Source organism: Lepisma saccharinum, chromosome 29 (assembly GCF_977018435.1).
Source record: "Lepisma saccharinum chromosome 29, izLepSacc3.1, whole genome shotgun sequence".
Classification (NCBI taxonomy): Eukaryota; Metazoa; Arthropoda; class Insecta; order Zygentoma; family Lepismatidae; genus Lepisma; species Lepisma saccharinum.
Window position 1 is genome coordinate 41462719 of NC_139257.1, and position 18405 is coordinate 41481123.

The 18405-nt window shown below is 34.8% G+C and overlaps 1 protein-coding gene across 1 annotated transcript in view; it reads left to right on the forward strand.

Annotated features, from left to right (window-relative positions):
• LOC145981469 (nose resistant to fluoxetine protein 6-like) overlaps window positions 1-16149 on the forward strand; it is a 146937-nt gene extending 130788 nt beyond the window's left edge. Inside the window, exons 11-15 of the mRNA XM_083114700.1 lie at window positions 932-1027; window positions 3574-3703; window positions 6477-6651; window positions 13223-13365; window positions 14503-16149. Of these exons, the coding sequence (XP_082970826.1) occupies window positions 932-1027; window positions 3574-3703; window positions 6477-6651; window positions 13223-13365; window positions 14503-14685 (727 nt within the window). The 3' untranslated portion in view covers window positions 14686-16149. The remainder of the gene's footprint in view (window positions 1-931; window positions 1028-3573; window positions 3704-6476; window positions 6652-13222; window positions 13366-14502) is intronic.
• Window positions 16150-18405: the final 2256 nt, after the last annotated feature.

Genomic DNA, 18405 nt, shown 5'->3' on the forward strand with positions numbered 1-18405 from the left:
TTTATGCGTTACGTTTATATTCTAAAAGTTTGTAACAATCCTTCTAAATCTTGAACAAAAGTTTGGAGTTCATATTTAACGTTTTTGAGTAGAGGCACATATTTTTGGTAAATAAAAGAGCAAAATTTCGGTACAAAAACAGTCAATTTCGGGATCAAAAGCGGTAAATAAAATAAAATGTCGGTGTTATTGCGGTGAAAAAAAAAACGGATCAAAGACGGTATATAAAATGACATTTTGGTTGTAAAACTGTGAACATAATCCAAAATTTTATTTAAAAACTGCACTTATTACAAAATAAACACAACCCTTCTAATAGTACATTTATGTAGTTTCCAGAGTATTAAGTTTATTAATTCTTGCTTCTCAAATATTTACAGCAGAATTAATCAATTTTCAGTAAATTGCATAACTAGGATAATTCAAACTTTAGAAAGTGTCGCGTCGGTAAATAAACGCAAAATTTCATGTTCAAGAGCTTATTTCGTATTAAAATAGGGTAGGAAAATGCACCTCACACCTTTCAGAAACATTAAAAATTAAGATTAGAATGTGTTATTTCACATTTCGTGTTTTCGTCAAAAACGAAATATGCCTGCCCCTATTAATGATTTAAAGAGATCAAAATTGAATGAAAATTCAACTTTAGAACCAAATTTCATTTTTTATACATGTATTGAAACTTACCTAGTTTTATTTACAAAGTTAACAAGGTCATATTCTGTTGATATGAAGCACTATGAGTAAATATCACTTATCACAACACTTATAAAGCAAAGAATAAATGCATATAAGAATTCTATTTTGCCGAACATGACAAATGAAACTGATATAAAATAATGTCGTATATATTCAAAACAAAACCTGGTGTAATGTTCTAATTTTCTTTCTTATTCTATTTTTGAATAATTGGTGTCATTTTGATTTTCAGAAAGTTTTATTTTTCTGTGATATCCTTGACAATGTTTCTGATAAGTTCCTGGATCACAACAGCTTATGTGGCCTATCAAAATGATCACAGACCTAAGTAAGTATTAAAAAGACAAATTTGTATTCATTTCTTAGAAGTAGACATTATGGGTAGAAGGGAGCGAGAAAAAGCATATCTTTCCACCTACTCACGCTCTTAAATCATATGTTCAGTTCCTCATTAGGTACGTACAGTCACCAGCAAAAAAAGGGCACTTGGTTAGTGAAATACTGGTTTCCCTGTAATGCTTTATGCATGTTGCCTAACTCTGGGGCGACGGCAGAACATCCTATGAAAAATTGGTATTGAAGTTGACTCATCGCTTTAGAGTCATCGCACATAACGAATATCAGAAAAGCGGATATTTCAGGATATAGGTATCTCATTTTTGCTGGTGATCGTACATTTGTCTTTTCTGTCATTTTCCATCATGAGTGAAAAATTTTCCACGTTGCTTTTGCTGTTCAAATACCCGATAAGGCGTAAATTCGACAAGAATATGTCTTGTTATTTATCATTCGCATTGAATAATATACATAGTATTTATAACTTTAAGAATAATTATTGAAGGGCTCCGGTGTCTCGGGTGTAAAACATGGTAAGTGACATTTTGGTATTTCTTGAGTTACAAACAGAACCTCCCCGATGGCGCCGTGGTAGCGTCGTCTCCTTGTAATCAAGGTGTCCCGTCCCGGGTTCGATACCCGGTGGAGGCACATAGTAGTTCGGATCCCACTTTAAATTGTAGGTCCAGTCCCGATTAGCCTTACTGTGCTTAATGTGGACTTAAAACACCAATTCAATCAATCAATCGAGTTACAAAGTAAAATGTTCCATCCTTCAATTTTTCATTCCATTTCAAACAATTTGCATTGGACTCAGTGAAGCCTTCTGAAATTGCTAAACACGACACGAAAACAATTTATCTACAGTATAGATTCTAATAACCTTTTTTCTTAATAAACTCTGAACCCACCAAAATATCACTTACCTTGATTTACATCCAAGCCTTCAATTCACTTCCAATTAATTTCAGCAAAATGACTACGATGTCCTTAACATTAAGTATGAAGACTTGTGAAATCAAGCATATGGGGCAGACTAAATGCATTATTATTATTATTTAAGTATTTTCAGTATATTCTATTTCGTTTCCACATTTTATATCGGTTAAGTAAAATAGTTTTTAAATTTCTAGTAGTTAAACTTTGTAGATATAACCAGTATTAAAATTTTCCAAAGTTTGGTGATTTTTCTCGATAAGTACGGGCCAATTTCACTGACCTGTATCCACTTTTCCTGCACCCTATGTTAATTTTCACGCTGCAGTTGTTCATCTTTTCTTGGTACATAACACATCGCTAATTACCGTTTCCTTTACCTTCGTGCAGGAAATATTTTTGTTCTATGTAACTACGGTTATAATACATTTGGAAAACTAAAGTAGACTTACTTTAGATTTGACTTTATACTTTCAATACTTTAATACCATAATTTGGAAATGTTTTTACATTAACTATTTTTAACTTTAGAAATTATAACTGTGTAAATAAGTAATATAAATACAAATTTCATAAATCATTACATATGCATTATTGTATAGACCCAACCAGGGTGGTCAAAAATCACGATTTTCATTTAAAATATATTTTTTTTTATTCTTTTGATTTTTTTAAAATTGCTTGCATGGTTTTTGGCACCCTACATGTAGATATATGATTTTTTTAATAGAAAGGCTTTCTCTAGTAATCGGCCCTGTAAAATATTTGAACAGTTTGATTAAAGTAAATAAAAAATATATGTAAATATACATTTTTCTGTTTATCATATATATATATATATATATATATATATATATATATATATATATATATGAACCTACTATGGAAATGTTTGTTGAGTGTGTTAATGAAACTGTAATAATTTCATTAACTTTTCTTCCAATGAAAACAAAACTTTCTAGATGTAATCTATAATTGTAACTTAAAATATGTTTCAAAGTCTTTTTGTAACTGAATTTTGGTTATTTTTTAAATGATAGTTTGCAAAGTATCAGCTGCCTTGTTTATTTACTGCTTAATGATAATGGCACTATTTAAGGTTTAACATGATTAGTATTTTGTATATTTATTTATTTGTCTACACAAATTGTTTGCTAATTTTTCCCATAAAAAATATTGAAGTTTATTTCAAGATAAATTTACGTGTGTTTACAGTTTGCATTTCCTTTCGCATTTTTTTCCCACTCTTTTTCTTTCTTAGAGCCAAATAAACAAAGCACAATATTAATATACTTTTACCATAAGTGATTCTGATATCTACAAAATCCTTATGTACATTATTCTATATTTTTTTGGTGTGATATAAATTAGTGATTTTTTTAAAATCACCTGATTGAAATCAATCCAGCTTGGACTCTACCTTCATTTTATTAAATGTATCCAGAATATGACAATGAGGTAGAAATTTGTTTTACAACACAAAGATTTTAAATTAAAATAAAGGTTAAGAAAATTAAATGAGTACAAGCCGAACATTTTCCAACTATATATATTACAAGGATTACTCCACACTAAATGTCTCTTTGCTAATTCCACAAACAGCACCGAGGAACAGCTGGCGAACTTCGACGTGGTGTACGACAAGCCTTGGACAAGAATTGGCACATATTTTGTAGGAATGGCCGTAGGGTGGATTCTCTTCAAGACAAATTGTAAAATAAAAATGAACAAGGTAAGAGGACTAGAATAAATTTATTGTATATGGTCCATTGGTTAAAATGCATTTATCAAATGTATATCACTCACAATCAATATTATGGGTAGGTTATTTGACTACGTTACTATTTTGGAATAGAAAACAGTCTTTGCAGTTCCTGAAGAAGCAAAGTAAACATTAGAATGGCCATAATTGCTGGCAAGGAATAGCTGCTGTGAAACAACCAGTTCTATATGCATTTATATTTTAATTAATTCCTAATTCATAATTAATTAATACAATGCTAATAAGTTAGACATCCTTGAAAACAGATGACTACATCTATGCTGTCACTCCTTACCTGGATCTGGACTCGGCGAAGGGAGGAGAGGTATCATTCTATGAGACACGAAAAACTTCTAATTTATTTTATGTAGTCGACTATTTAAGAACAGCAGGTCTCCGTCACAAGTTGTCATGTTCTATGTTTCGGTGTGAAAAGCTACCATCTATGGTCTTAATCGGTGATACATATGTTTTCAGTCTTAATTCGTTCTTCCAAGTATCTCTGAAAGAGTATGTAATAAATGATCAACATGGCATAAATATATATTATGTTCCTGTAGTTTACGGTTATTACAAGCATAAGAAAACAGATTTTCGTTGTAACGTTTCAGGAGAACACACGCTCCCTTCATGCTTCTTTTCACAGTTAAGTTGCTATATTACAACAATGTAACATTGACAACATCCATTATATAACGGATTCTTTTCGTTTAAAAAATTGCTAACCATTGTTATAACTGTATCTTTAGTCTAAATAAAAATAAATGTCTGATGAAGGGAGTGTGTGTTCTCCTGAAACGTCACAACGAAAACTGTTTTCTTATGCTTGTAATAACCGTAAACTACAGGAAAAACATTGAAAGTCCCTAAAAAAATAGATGACAGACTGTATGCAGCTCAAATTTACATGAGGTGTCAACTGCTATTTACAAAACGACCTCAAGACTGTAACACTGATCAAATGAGCTTCAAAACTGCATTTTTATCACTTCATAGATGTCATCTCATCCACAAACTTGTACCAGCGAAGAATTGTGGTTTCTTTCCCTCTTATAAAGTGCCTTTCTCTGTCGAGTCGTCCGCGGAACGGCGGTTAGCGCGGCGGAAAGTAAGATCGCGTCTGCCGGCAAACAGTATGCAATATCCGCGTAACTCGAGGTGCTAGAAGTTCGTACAATAACATTGACAGTTACAATTAAAATGAATACGTACCTTGTTACACGAGGTGCTGGAAATGATGTCCCACTGCATCCACACATTTACGGCATTCTTAAAGGAAATTTTCACTAACACGTGTCAGTTCCTTTTCCAAAATTGTTTCATTTTCCCGCCTGATATTTTCTATCAATTCTTCTAACGTATGGTTTCAGGTTTGAAAGCTTGGTAGCTCGCCACACAGACGACATGAAAATGTCTGTTTGATCGTAAATCAACGTTTGTTTTACCCTTTGCTTCTTATCAAGAACAGACCCTGAATTATCTCAATTTGTTCACAAGAATCCGAACACTGTCTCTGTGTGAAACAGGAACATCTGGGAATTCTGCTACGAAACGTATTTTAACTTCCTTACAACAATTCGTAATGACGTAGGAGTCGTACATAAAAATGCTTTGTTTCAAATTGTGCGGATAGCGTGGCATAGGCAGCAGGAGAGCACCAGTAATTATACGTAAACTAAAACTAGAAATCTACTAGGTAAGTAACAAAAAACAAATTAAGTTTTCACATGACTCTCTCTGCTAATTGTTGCTAGATTCTATTCGTATTGGTTTTAGTGTTGAAGAGTGATCCAAGGAACGGATTTATATGTAGTAAAAATGTGCTAAATATGTAAATACATATTTAATTATTTTCACCAAAATATGGAGTTAAATATGGACTGAAAATTGTAAAAATTTACCATTTAATAATATATATAAGACACTATACGAGCTACATAATAAATTAGGCTTACATTGACATTAATTGTCAAAATGTGTCTTCATTTTCTCTTTCCAAAACAATGAAAAACAACATTTTGTTGTAAGCGTTCGAACATGAATGTCCTTCTGTTAACTCTTAAGATGGAGTTATATTGACTAAAACTGCATTCAATATCGCAAGAAGTAATCGAAGAGTGTTTCAAATCTGTCAGTTTTTCGCAAGAAATGCACCCAACTCTTTCGGTCACACGGAGACATGTGTGCGAATATGGAGTATATGTCGAGAAATGTTCTGAAATATGGAAATAATATGTAAAAATAATTAAAGTATGAGCCAAAACCTAATATAATGTACAAATAATTTTAGAGTCTGCATGCCATGATGTGCAAAGATAATACAAAATATAATTGATTTCATCTTGATACATAGATATGTATGGGTGGCCGCGGTGGCTCAGTCGGTAACGCGTCTGACTACCATGCTCAAGGTCCCGGGTTCGATCCCCGGCCGGTTCAAATCCGGGAACTTTTCTAACGATGGAAGCGGTCCCGGCGCCCACCCAGCGTCGAATAACATGGGTACCTGGGGGAAACCCTGGGGGGTAAAGGCGGTCAGGGGCGTGATGTTGATCACATCACCCCCACTCACGACCGGGATCAAGAAAGTGTGGGGCGTTACCCCCACACCCCCTATACGCCTTCATGGCGTGGTGCTATGCACAGGGGAGCACTTTACCTTTTTTTTTTACCTTTACATAGATATGTATGTATTTACATGTAAATCAGTTTCCTGGTGATAACCAATCTCTTTCCATTTCAGTACGCTGTGACATTTGGATGGCTCGTGTCCGTGTCCTTAGCCATGACCCTTGTGTACGGTTTGTACGACAGCGAACTTGGCCCTATTGTGTCCGCCATCCATCTCTCACTCACACACACCACGTGGGCACTTTGCGTGGGATGGATAACCGTTGCTTGCTGTACGGGATATGGAGGTACGCACATAAGATAGTCTGCTTAATTTTAATTAATCGAGCTTCTGTCTAATTACCTATGCAATATATGAGATGCATTACACCGTGTGATAAAGACACACATTCTCGATTTCGGTCATTTTGGGGATATGTGATCTAATCCCGGTATCCTGCGTGACAGTCAAACCACGAAAGGTAATGAGAAAGAACGCGCTGGTTTTAACGCATTGTAAAATTGATTACAAAAGTTTTCACCTTCACTAAGAAAAAGACTCATTACCCAAAATTATAGAAAAATTCTACTTAAAAACAATTGAATAATGTCTGCCAAACTGAATCTTGGATACAAATGTTGTGTAAAGAAGCAAATTGTGGCAGTACTAAGTGAGACGAGTGCACCATCAAGAATAATATCTGAATAACGGTAATTTCATTCAAAATTTCAGTATAACTTTATTCCATTCATTTCGTTTTTATATTAAACGTTTAAGACGGTTTCATTTTTATTGGGATACCCTGTGCTCAACCACAAAAACAAAATACAACAACAGCAAAAAAATACCATTTAAAACACATTTCAATATTCCTCTTCTTGTTTCTTTCACTGAGTATTGTGATTCATTGATGCATGTAGATGTTTTGTTTGACTGTAAGATGACGAGCTTTGCTGCTCCACTTGAAATGAATAAAATCTCCGTAAACAGTTGATCACACAATGTTGCTGTTTTGAAAGTCTGAAAGGGAGTCAGGAGACATGGTGTTGATATCCCAAAATAGTTATTACGTCATAGAGCTTAATGAGTTTGTTTCTGCTTTGCTGGCGAGGAAATAACCGAATTCATGGTAGCAGAATAAGTAGATACAACTCAAGTTTTGGCAGCCATAAAACATTTTGTAACGAATAGTCATCATCATATGATGGAGATACTTAGGACCTACAAACGACCTAAAAGGGCTTCGCTTATATAAGGGTTAAGGGAAGACGAACTTTAGGCGTGGTCACCCGCAATGATCACACATGATTCTGCAGTAACGATACGTGTTCAGCAGTTATTTTGATGTGGAACATCTTCGTGTGGTTGTCCATCATGACTTAACACTTGCTCATGAAAATTTTTCACCTAGATGAGTTCCCAATTGGATGGCACTTGACGCGCAAAGTTGATTCAAAGTATTATCATATGGAACTCATTATCACATAAGGAATGCCCTATTTCGACTCACCTGTAGACGCTAATTGTGTTCAATATTTTTCACGATGAGTGCTAAACTTAAAGTTCAGTCTCTTGAAACAAAGAAAACGAAATAACTTAGTTTATTTAGAAGCCATTGGTTGGAGAAAAATTTGCACCTGTGCAGATTGAAATTACTGCAACAAACGTGGACGTAATGCAGTATGCTCTAGGGATGGAAAGAATAAAAAGTATCTTCTTTATGTACTACAGCATCTCTTAATAGTATCTTCGTAAGAATGAACTGTTCTGAGGATGAGAAGACGAGTAGAAATGTTACTTAAGGCTACATACTGTGTGTCTTACAGTTGTGTCCCGTATTTTCATTTTGACAACTTATTCACTTAAGATATACCGGGTGTCCCAGAAGTCTTTCCCTGATTACAAACTTAAATATATCCGCTATATGTAATGTAGAGATGTGAAAGTGGTGCCAAAATATTGGAAACCTAACCAAGTTTATTTGTTACAGGTTTCAGTAATGTGGCTGTAGTGTTGCAGTGTCGGTGCCAAGGAATCCGGAATTAATGCTCTTTACATCGGGTGGCATCTTTCCATACAATGTTTCTTGGACTTGACAGGATTTGGGAATGAAGATAAATTCCATTTTTTAAATACCAACTTATTTATGGCAGATATTCTAGACGAAAGAATTCTGTACATTTGAAAGTTCCTCTGCACTGTTATTGGTGACCGGGTCTCGTGATACCAGAGGACATGCTGAGCTTTTTCCTGATTTGTGAACATTTCCGGTTTTCTGGGCACCGACACTGCTACACTACAGCCACGTTACTCAAACCTGCAAGAAAAGAACTTGGTTAGTTTTCCAACATTTTGGCACCACTTTCACATCTCTACCTTGCATATAGCGGATATGAATAAAGTTTGTGATCAGGGAAAGACTTCTGGGACACCCGGTATAACTACGCCTAAAATTACACTAAATGCACACTGAAAAAGAGGTATAGGGTATAAAGGATAACAACTTTAAGAATTCACCAAACAAATTAGCTTCCCCTTAGTTTTCCGCAACCCAAATAACACGAAAAATCACAGGTTTACTACGCTAAGACATAATGTCAGTACGGAATAATTGCATCTATAGTAGAGGCAACGAACGGGAAAACAAGGGCTAGCCCGGAAATAATTGCAACACAAATGTATCTTGTGGCAGATTGTGCGGAATGGTATAGGCAGGAAAACGACCTGATTTAAACTAAAACTCGATTTGCTGCATCAGGGGCAACACCTGTGCTACAAGTACACGTCTGTATGTAGAGGAAATGACGAAATTTAACATGTTGGTACCAGGTATCTACGAAAAATTCTACAATGGACTCTAAGGCAAGTGACCGGTTTGGATCATTTTTTTAGCATATAATATTAACTAACTAACTCTCTAGCCTTCTTAAACCAGAAGGTTCACGGTTGCAGCAACACAGGTCTTCCATCTGTCCCTATCTTGAGCAAGATCTATATACTATTTTCCATCCCCTACCGATTTCCTTTAGGTCTATCTCAACGTTGTCCCTCCATCTTCGTCTTGGCCTTCCTACAGGTCTCTTACCATCAGGTTTCCAGCAACAAGAATCCTGTAAACTCCTCTTTCCTCTCCCATTTGTGCCACATGGCCTGCCCACCTAAGTCTTCTTGATTTAATTATTCTAATAATATCTGGACATGAATACAAATTATGTAGTTCTAAATTATGTAACCTTCTCCACTCACCTGTGTCCTCATCCCTTTTAGGTCCAAACATTTTCCTAAGGTTGTTATTTTCAAATACTCTCAATTTATGTTCTTCTTTCAATGTAAGGGACCAAGTTTCACACCCATATAATACTACAGGCAAAATTACTGTTTTGTATATTTTAACTTTTAGTTTCTTAGATATTAAACGAGAAGACAAAAGTTTATGAAGAGAGCAGTAACATGCATTTCCTGAATTAAGCCTACTTTTTAATTCGTCTTTAATATAATTTTCATTTGTTAATATTACTCCTAAGTATTTGAATTTGGAAACTGGTTCAAACGAGTTCTTATCAATAATTAGATTTTGATTATTACCTAACACTTGGTTTCGGCCTGTAAGCATATATTTAGTTTTCTCTTTGTTAACTTCCAAACCTATCTCTTTAGCAGTTTTGAAAAATATTTTAGCATTATTCTTAATTGTATTTATATCATCCCCTAATAAGTCTGCATCATCTGCATGTGCTAACAAGTGAGTCACACCATTTAATTTTAGTCCTTCTTTAGTTTCTTTTACCTTCCTAACAGCATATTCTAAGGCAAAATTAAAGAGCAATGGAGATAATGCATCTCCTTGTTTTAACCCATCATGAATTGTAAATTTGTCAGACACATTAATACCCACACGAATTTTACTTTCTGTTTCACTTTTGCATACTTGTATCATACTAAAAAGCTTCTTAGGTATTCCAAACTGGACTAATATATTATATAATTTATCTCTTTTGACCGAATCATATGCTTTTTTGAAATCAATGAATAGCTGATGGACATTTTGATTATATTCCCACTTTTTTTCAAGTGTCTGTCTGATGTGAAAAATTTGATCTGTAGTTCATCTGTTACGTTTAAATCCACATTGATAATCACCTATAATTTCATTAGCATATGGGGTTAGTCTTGTTAAAAGAATGTTAGATAATATTTTATATGTTGTTGAAAGTAGAGAAATTCCACGGTAATTATTGCAGTTCATTTTTATCACTTTTTTTAAACACAGGAACAATTATGGATTCTTTCCTATGTTGAGGGATTTCTTCTTTATTCAATATTGAAAAAAATTAATTTATGAATTTGACATAATAACGAATTTCCACCATATTTAATTAACTCAGCTGGTATTAAATCAATGCCAGGTGCTTTGTTATTCTTTAGCCTTTTAATAGCATCTTTAACTTGAGTCAAGTTAGGTTCTGGAACTAAAGGTTCTGCTGTGTGTACTTCATTCACTTCTGATTTATCTCCTACATGGACATTTAAAAGATCATTAAAGTAGTTCTTCCATCTATTTAGAATATTGCTTGGGTCAGCTAGAAAATCACCGTCTTTATTTTTTATCAAGTTTACTTTAGGTTGCCACACCTTTCTAAATTCATTTACACCTTTATATAAATCTCCGATATTTTTGTTTTTGCTGTTTGTTTCAATTTCGTTAATTTTGGTTTTCAAGTAATCTCTTTTTTTACTTCTAAACGTGCGGTTAACTTCTCGCTTTATTCTATTATAATTGCTTAGATTTGTATCATCAGAGTTATTTAACCACCTAAGTCTAGCCTGATTTCTTATTTCTATTAGATTATGACATTCACTATCAAACCATGTCTTACTTTTTCTTGGTTCCTATACTTTCTTTAGCTGCTGATTATATTGTATTACGTATGTGCTCCCAATTCTTATTTACGTCTGTTTCATTTATATTTTCATCATCATTTAAATCCTGCAAAACATCAAATCTATTTGACATATTAGTTCAATGTATTGACAGTGGCAGCGATTAGGGATGGGGGGAGCATGGGGAGCAGTCCACCCCATATACACACTTTTTGTCCCCGCACTATGGTTTCTTAATGCTAAGCCTTGTCTACCAGTGGATGTGACCCAAAATCATCTGCCCGAATTCAATTTTCAATACGCTTCTCTCTAATTGCAGTCAGTAGAAAGTAAACTATCCTTGGCTCCCCCCTCCTCACCTAATCGCCGCCACTGTGTGCATACATTATTAAAAAAATAAAAACAACATGTAAGTTACGTGAACGAAACACTGCATAAAACAATGTATTACGTTCTCATCAATATCATAATCGCGCTACGACGCCAGGCGTCTCTTGATTCGAATCCCGTCCTGGGCATGGATGTTTGTGTCCATTCATCAATTTCATCATATCATCACTCATTCCCATCATCGCAATTAGCCAAAAGTGGCTGAAAAGTGAAGTAAAGTAAAGCAAATCAATCAATCAACCAATATCATAGGAAATGGAACACGTAAATTTAGGGAAACGTATGACTCTGCATAAAACTACATATCTCCTCAACACCTGATTCTAAAGGCACGAAACCAAAACCAATCTCTAGAGGAAATCATAAGCTATGAATTTGGTTCAGTGACTTTAGGACGTAAATTACATAGTTTCTTACATATTTGCTGTGGAGCCAGGATTTGTATGTAAATACATATTCTATTCCTTTCTAGATACAAACCTTGAACAGGAAAATGTCAACGAATTATATATACCTGACATGATTTTGCATAAGTTTTATGTAATATATTTTTACATATTTGCTAATTTTCTTTTAATAAAACAACATATTTCTGTATAATTTTCATATCTTCATCCTTTTTCCTATATTTCCGATCTCTGAAACATGAAGAAAATTTGTAGCTCATGTGATGTCAAATTTTCTAATCAATAGTGCATAGTGCTTAAGGTTACTTTGTACTTTCGCAACAATATGCAAGAACTTAAATGGAGAAGACATTGATCCTCCAGTAAACAGTTATCCTGAAAATGTCTACCTTCTGAAATTCGCACCTGTGACTTCTTGCGACGTTAAAAGATCCTTTTCAGCTTACAAGAACATTTTATCGGATCGTCGGCAGTGTATGACAGCTGAAAACACCGTTGTTAACTCTCTAACAAAACATAAGTAGTCCTGTATGCATTAATTCTTCTTGAATATGCCCCTACATTTACATATTCTACAATAATTTGCGATGTTTAAAGTAATTAATAGTTGACACAATTGGTTTCTTAAATATGTACACATTGCTGTGCTTTATCGAGTTTATAAATTTGATACAAATTTCAATTTGAATAACTTATGTCCTTAATACTAAGTTGAATATGTTCAAATAAGATCAAAATCTAGCAGAATTCTTGAAATTGTTTGGATACTAGATTATTATTAATATTACATATTCTTTGATACTACATATTTAGCTAAATATTTAGGAAAAATAACCTTCGTCAAAAGACCCGCAGCTTGAAGAAAGGTTAAAATTCTTGGAAGTTGTTGATTACCCCAATATCTCTGTTAAAGATGTTAAAGATTTATGTGGAAACTACTTAAATAGCCAGGATCCAATAATTAAGAATTTAGCTATCGATATTTTAAGACCATCAGGACTTTCGCAAGAATGCTTTTTTAGGTAAAAGTAACTTTGGGAGATTTTAGTTCCTGTATCAAATAATTTTTCAGCGATAATACATATTTTATCAATTCTTGTTACATATTTATGTACATATTTTGTACTTTCATATTACATAACAATCCGGGGTCAAGTAATCAGATTTCATTTTCAAACACTCTTTTGTTTCTCTCCCTAGGTCTTCTAAACACGATATTGTCGTGGAAGTATTTGTACCCACTCAGCCGGCTCACTTATTGCGTGTACCTTGTGGAGTCCCTGACGATAAGAATTGTCATCTGGAGCACCAACTCCCCCGTTCATTTGGCCGTGGAATCAGTTGTAAGTACATCTTTCCCCGTCATTTCAACTTTTTAATGATAAGAGTAGTGGCAGAATTGGCATCCCACGTAAGTAGTAATAAAAATAAAAAAATGTATTAATAACAATGTTTCGATAGGATTTAGAACGTGTTCATCATAATATGCATTATGAATTCATACACTAACTCTAGATAAAAGAGATTATAAACTTAGTTTTTCTACGAATAGTACGTAGGTACATATACACTGGCGTATTTGCTATTTCATTTATAAATCGAAAGGTATTTCTTTTAGAGAGGGTAGAAGAATTGAAACCTATGGTCACAAAAACCCATTATTATTATTATTATCAGCTAACCCATAGAAAGCATCAACGTGAGGAAATATTAGGATCGTCCAGAGGCGTCTCGTGAACGCATGGGGTGCATGCTGCGCATGCGTCGATTGTGGGAAAAAGGACAACTTGCTCTGCGACTACATTCATGAGCATTTCTACATTCTAATTTCTTCATATAGGAGAAGTATTTATTTTACACGAGAGCGCTCAACTAAGCTTATATTACATTTCTTGGATCTGAAGTGAAAGAAAGTAATAATTCTTTTCCCACAATTGATGCATGCGTCACTTCAGATCCAAGAAATGTAAGAATGAAGAAATTAGAATGTAGAAATGCTCATGAATGTCGTCGCAGAGCAAGCTGTCCTTTTCCCAAAATTGACGCATGCGTTCACGAGAGGCCTCTGGGATCGTCCCAATGAACAAACTAAAGTAACAGGAAATTAACTATTAAGATTATTGATAACAAATTGTACATTGCGAAAATACAGAAAATATGAAAAATTTTATGAGAACGTTTACCTCGTTACGGTTATACTAATTGTGTTATTACAATAAATTTAAAAATTAAATAATGTAAAATAGGAAACTAGGTATTAATTTTCCCAGTCCAAATTATTATTATCATTATTAATTTGGTGGGCATAATTTGAATTTCTCTACCATTTCGATATTTTTCATAGCAACTATCTCTTCCATTTTCACTTGAAATGTTACCAAATCTCCTTACAGTGGGGGGAAAGTTTCCTGCCGTCGATAAAGCAACAACTTCAACTTCCAAAGACATGGAAAATTTTTAATTTCGTTTTCTTCCAACAGGCGGCGCTGTTCGTCGGTCACCTGGTGACGGCGTTCTTCTTCGCTCTGGTAGTTTCCCTGGCGTTCGAGGCCCCAGCAGTGGCGCTGCTGAAGAACGCTGCACCAGAGAAAATCGTTTCAATGCGGGCGAGAGCAGCGCTCAGGAAGAAAGCCGCGGCAGCAATCGGAACTAGCGACAGGTGATGTCTATGGAAGACAGACTAAATTATTGCTGCTACCAAACACATTTCGTGGGCTGAGAAAATGATGAAACAACGGGTGGATATCGGTCCTTTGCTGTGATTTTTGTAAACTTCTACAACATTCAGTAAAAGTAAATGTGCCGCACAAAATAAGACAGAAACAAATAACTAAATAGTGGTGTCCGTGATGTTAATATCTATATTTTTAGACATCAACTTTTATTTGTTACAATTCACGTTATAGGATGCAAGAGAAAGGAGACAGATGCTCCCCTAGCAGGCTAGTTCGTCCACTAACCGCCCCCTTAGACGCTAGATCGGGACAATTACGTACACACAACTTTGGGACCATACTATGGCTCAACTAATGTTAGTCCTATTTTTATTGCTTCATGAACATGAAAGTGTAATGACAAATATTATCGCTTGCCTACCCATGTGACGTATTTTTTTAAAACATACAAGGCGTGTTTTTCACTTTAAAAACATATTTTTTTCTACGAAAATAATAACAAGTGCATAATCTCCGTACAAGAATGAAGGATTCCAATACGTCGGTACCGTTTTCGACCTCAAAGTTCTAACTGTGCCTCGAAGGAAGGGAGTAAACTTCACTTTTAATGACCAAAGGGTTTTCTGATATTCATCTTCTAATTACTAACTCGTTTGTGTGTTTCATTAGCAATGCATTGTACAAGATGAGGTGTCATTCGTGAATTGCCCATCATTCGTTTCAGACATATAAAATTATTTAGAGCAGAAGTGATTCAAATTTCGCGCTGAAAACAACCTCGGCATTGAGGCTACTTAAGTCTAAAACAAGCCGATGTGTTAAAACTATATTACAAGATACTTTTACGAGGATATTAAACTGAGGGTTATCTCGCACCACGTGTGTGTGCATGTAAGTATTGACATTTCATAGCCTTGTTTCCAAGTGCAATACAGAGGCTAGTCACCTCCGAGGATGGTTACAAATTTGAACCAAGCTCCCATAGGCTCCATAGTGACCTATTACATCCAGAAAGTTAACAAATGTTCGATATGATTGAAATGTATAGATGGCAATCTCATTTCATATTGTACTCGGTAACGATTATGAAAGGAAATTGATATATATAATGCAATGTTAATGTTTTAAACCTGAGTTACTCTGTGCATTCGTACGGAAAATAAACTATTCTTCTCTTATCAAAATATGAAATTGAATTTCTTTACTTGTAACACAATACACTACCGGTGTTACTCTGTTCACAGTGTATTTACTTACTTATTTATTTAATCTGTGTTTGTTGTTTTTTATTATGTTGTGTACAGCATCATTTACATGGTACACGTATACTAATAAAACAGTACATGACAATGTAGAACATGTAGTGAAGAGAAATCTTTGTTTTGTTATGATGATATGATTCCTGTATATATGCTACATATACACACATAAATATGCATAGGGATCCAGTGATGTCTCTAATTTTGTTTTGTATATGAACCAATCGTTCATAACTTCTCATAGTTGTTTAGTTGTTCTTTATGTATAGTTTGGTTTTTCTATAATAAAATTATACTGTGACAATTCATCAACTGTTTTTGCTTGTGAGGTGTGAATGGGTTATATGTGGTTGTGAAACGCTAATGCTCTAAAAGTATAAAAACATCTAAAGTGTAAATCCCCAACCCTGAGACCTTCTGTAAACAAACCGTCTCACCGATTCGATGTATCACTGAACACGGAGACCTTCCCGCACGCATAGAACTCGCCATGTTGAAAGTGGCACTACTTCCTTGCTGTTCACATGATTATTTTTAGAAAATAACCAACGTTATAAAATATCATTATGTACAAAAATCTCTAAGCTCATTGAAAGTTACAATGCATATTCCTACAAAATGTTCACACTTGATTAATTGATTGATTGATTTGGTGTTTCAAGTCCACTTTATGCACAGTAAGGCTAATCGGGACTGGACCTACAGTTTAAAGTGGGATCCGAACCACTTGTACCTCCACCGGGTATCGAACCCGGGACCCCTTGATTACAAGGCGACGACGCTACCACTGCGCCATCGGGGAGGTTCTGTTTAAAGGTGAAGCAATAAGTACAAAAGAAAGAGCATTTTGTTTAAAGTGAGACGTCATACTACAAATTGGCCGTTGTTTTACCTTACGTAATGAATCCTGTAACAACGCTGGATTTTAGTGTGGATTATTTTACTTCTATGAGTTTGCAATGCTTTCTGCATGCACGTGGTTTTGTTTACAGAAGGTCTCAGGGTTGATGATTTGAACTTTATGTACATTGTTCACAATATTTATTTGAGATCGAGTTCAGAGTAAGTTTTAAATCACTGCCATTTGGGACTTTTCGAGTGAAAATGAAGCTGAAATTCCTGCAACTTGAACCCTATCATGAAACATACAATCTTCCATCGTCCTTTGATGTTTAATACCTGACTTGTCTACCAGAAATGACAATAAATAATAGGCATTTTAGGGTGTTATAGTGATTCTATAACTAGAGTTCGCATGTGATAAAATAACAGTTATGTTCGTTTTATGCATTGCTCATCAAACTTATATTTTCTTGCAGTTCCTAATAATTAGGGCTAGAATGTTGATGAAAAATAAGAAAAAAAAGGTAAATTTCTCGTATTGAAACAAACGGATTTCTTCAAATTTACAGGAGAAATTACTTACCGAATGCCGTTTCTTTATACTTGTGAAAGTTCGTGGAAGTTTTTTCTCACATCGTTCATTGAATTTTGCCGGTAAATCATCTATTTTTCGATATATATGTGTCACTGATGCACGAAAGCTCTTGCATCCATTTACTTCCAGGTGGATGTAGGCTGTATGTGATGACGTAATCCCGGTCAGTGTTTCCAAACAAGTGTTTTTGTAACTGAAGAAGGTACGTTTCCGCAAATGGTTTCTGGGGCTATGTGCTAATGGTTCGTGGGGCTATGTGTCAATGGTTTGTGGGGCTATGTGTCAATGGTTTGTAGGGATATGTGTCAATGGTTCGTGGGGCTATGCGAGAATGGTGTGTGGGGCTACGCATATTTTTTCTAAACCAATTTTTAAATATTGTAACCTAAACGTGACCCTACCTAACCTAACCTTACCGAAAATGGTTCGTGGGGCTATGCGTCAATGGTTTGAGGGGCTACGTAGGTATTTTTGGGTGCAGTGGGGTGGGAAACACTGCATGCCGAGTACGGAAGTGAAACTGTGACCGTCATTTTGCGTCTTACAGAAGGCAAAAAGGAACGAAGAAAACTTACTCGATATGTCGCAAATATAGCTTATTTCCGTGAAATAAGTGAAATGCCACCTTCAGCAATGTTTCTCAATGCAGAATACGTAAGTACGAATATTCAAATTAAATGAACTAGCAAATTTCAGCCGTTTGTCCGATACGAGAAATTTACCGAAAAAAAATGTCCTGAGCCTTTATAACAATGCAATCAAACTTGATAACAGTCCGTTACCCTTCAGTTAGAACAAGAAAAGGTTGTTTTTGTTGCATTTGTTCTTCATCATTTAGGTTTATTATAACTTACATGTTTAAATTTACTGACATAGTCTTTTTAGAAAGTTCGCCACAAATCGAAAATACGGTTAATGAAAAAGCACAATATTATTTACAATTGAAATGTTTGGTAATGGAGTAAATAACTAATTGTGGTAATGTATTTCTTTCCACCAAATCAAAATACT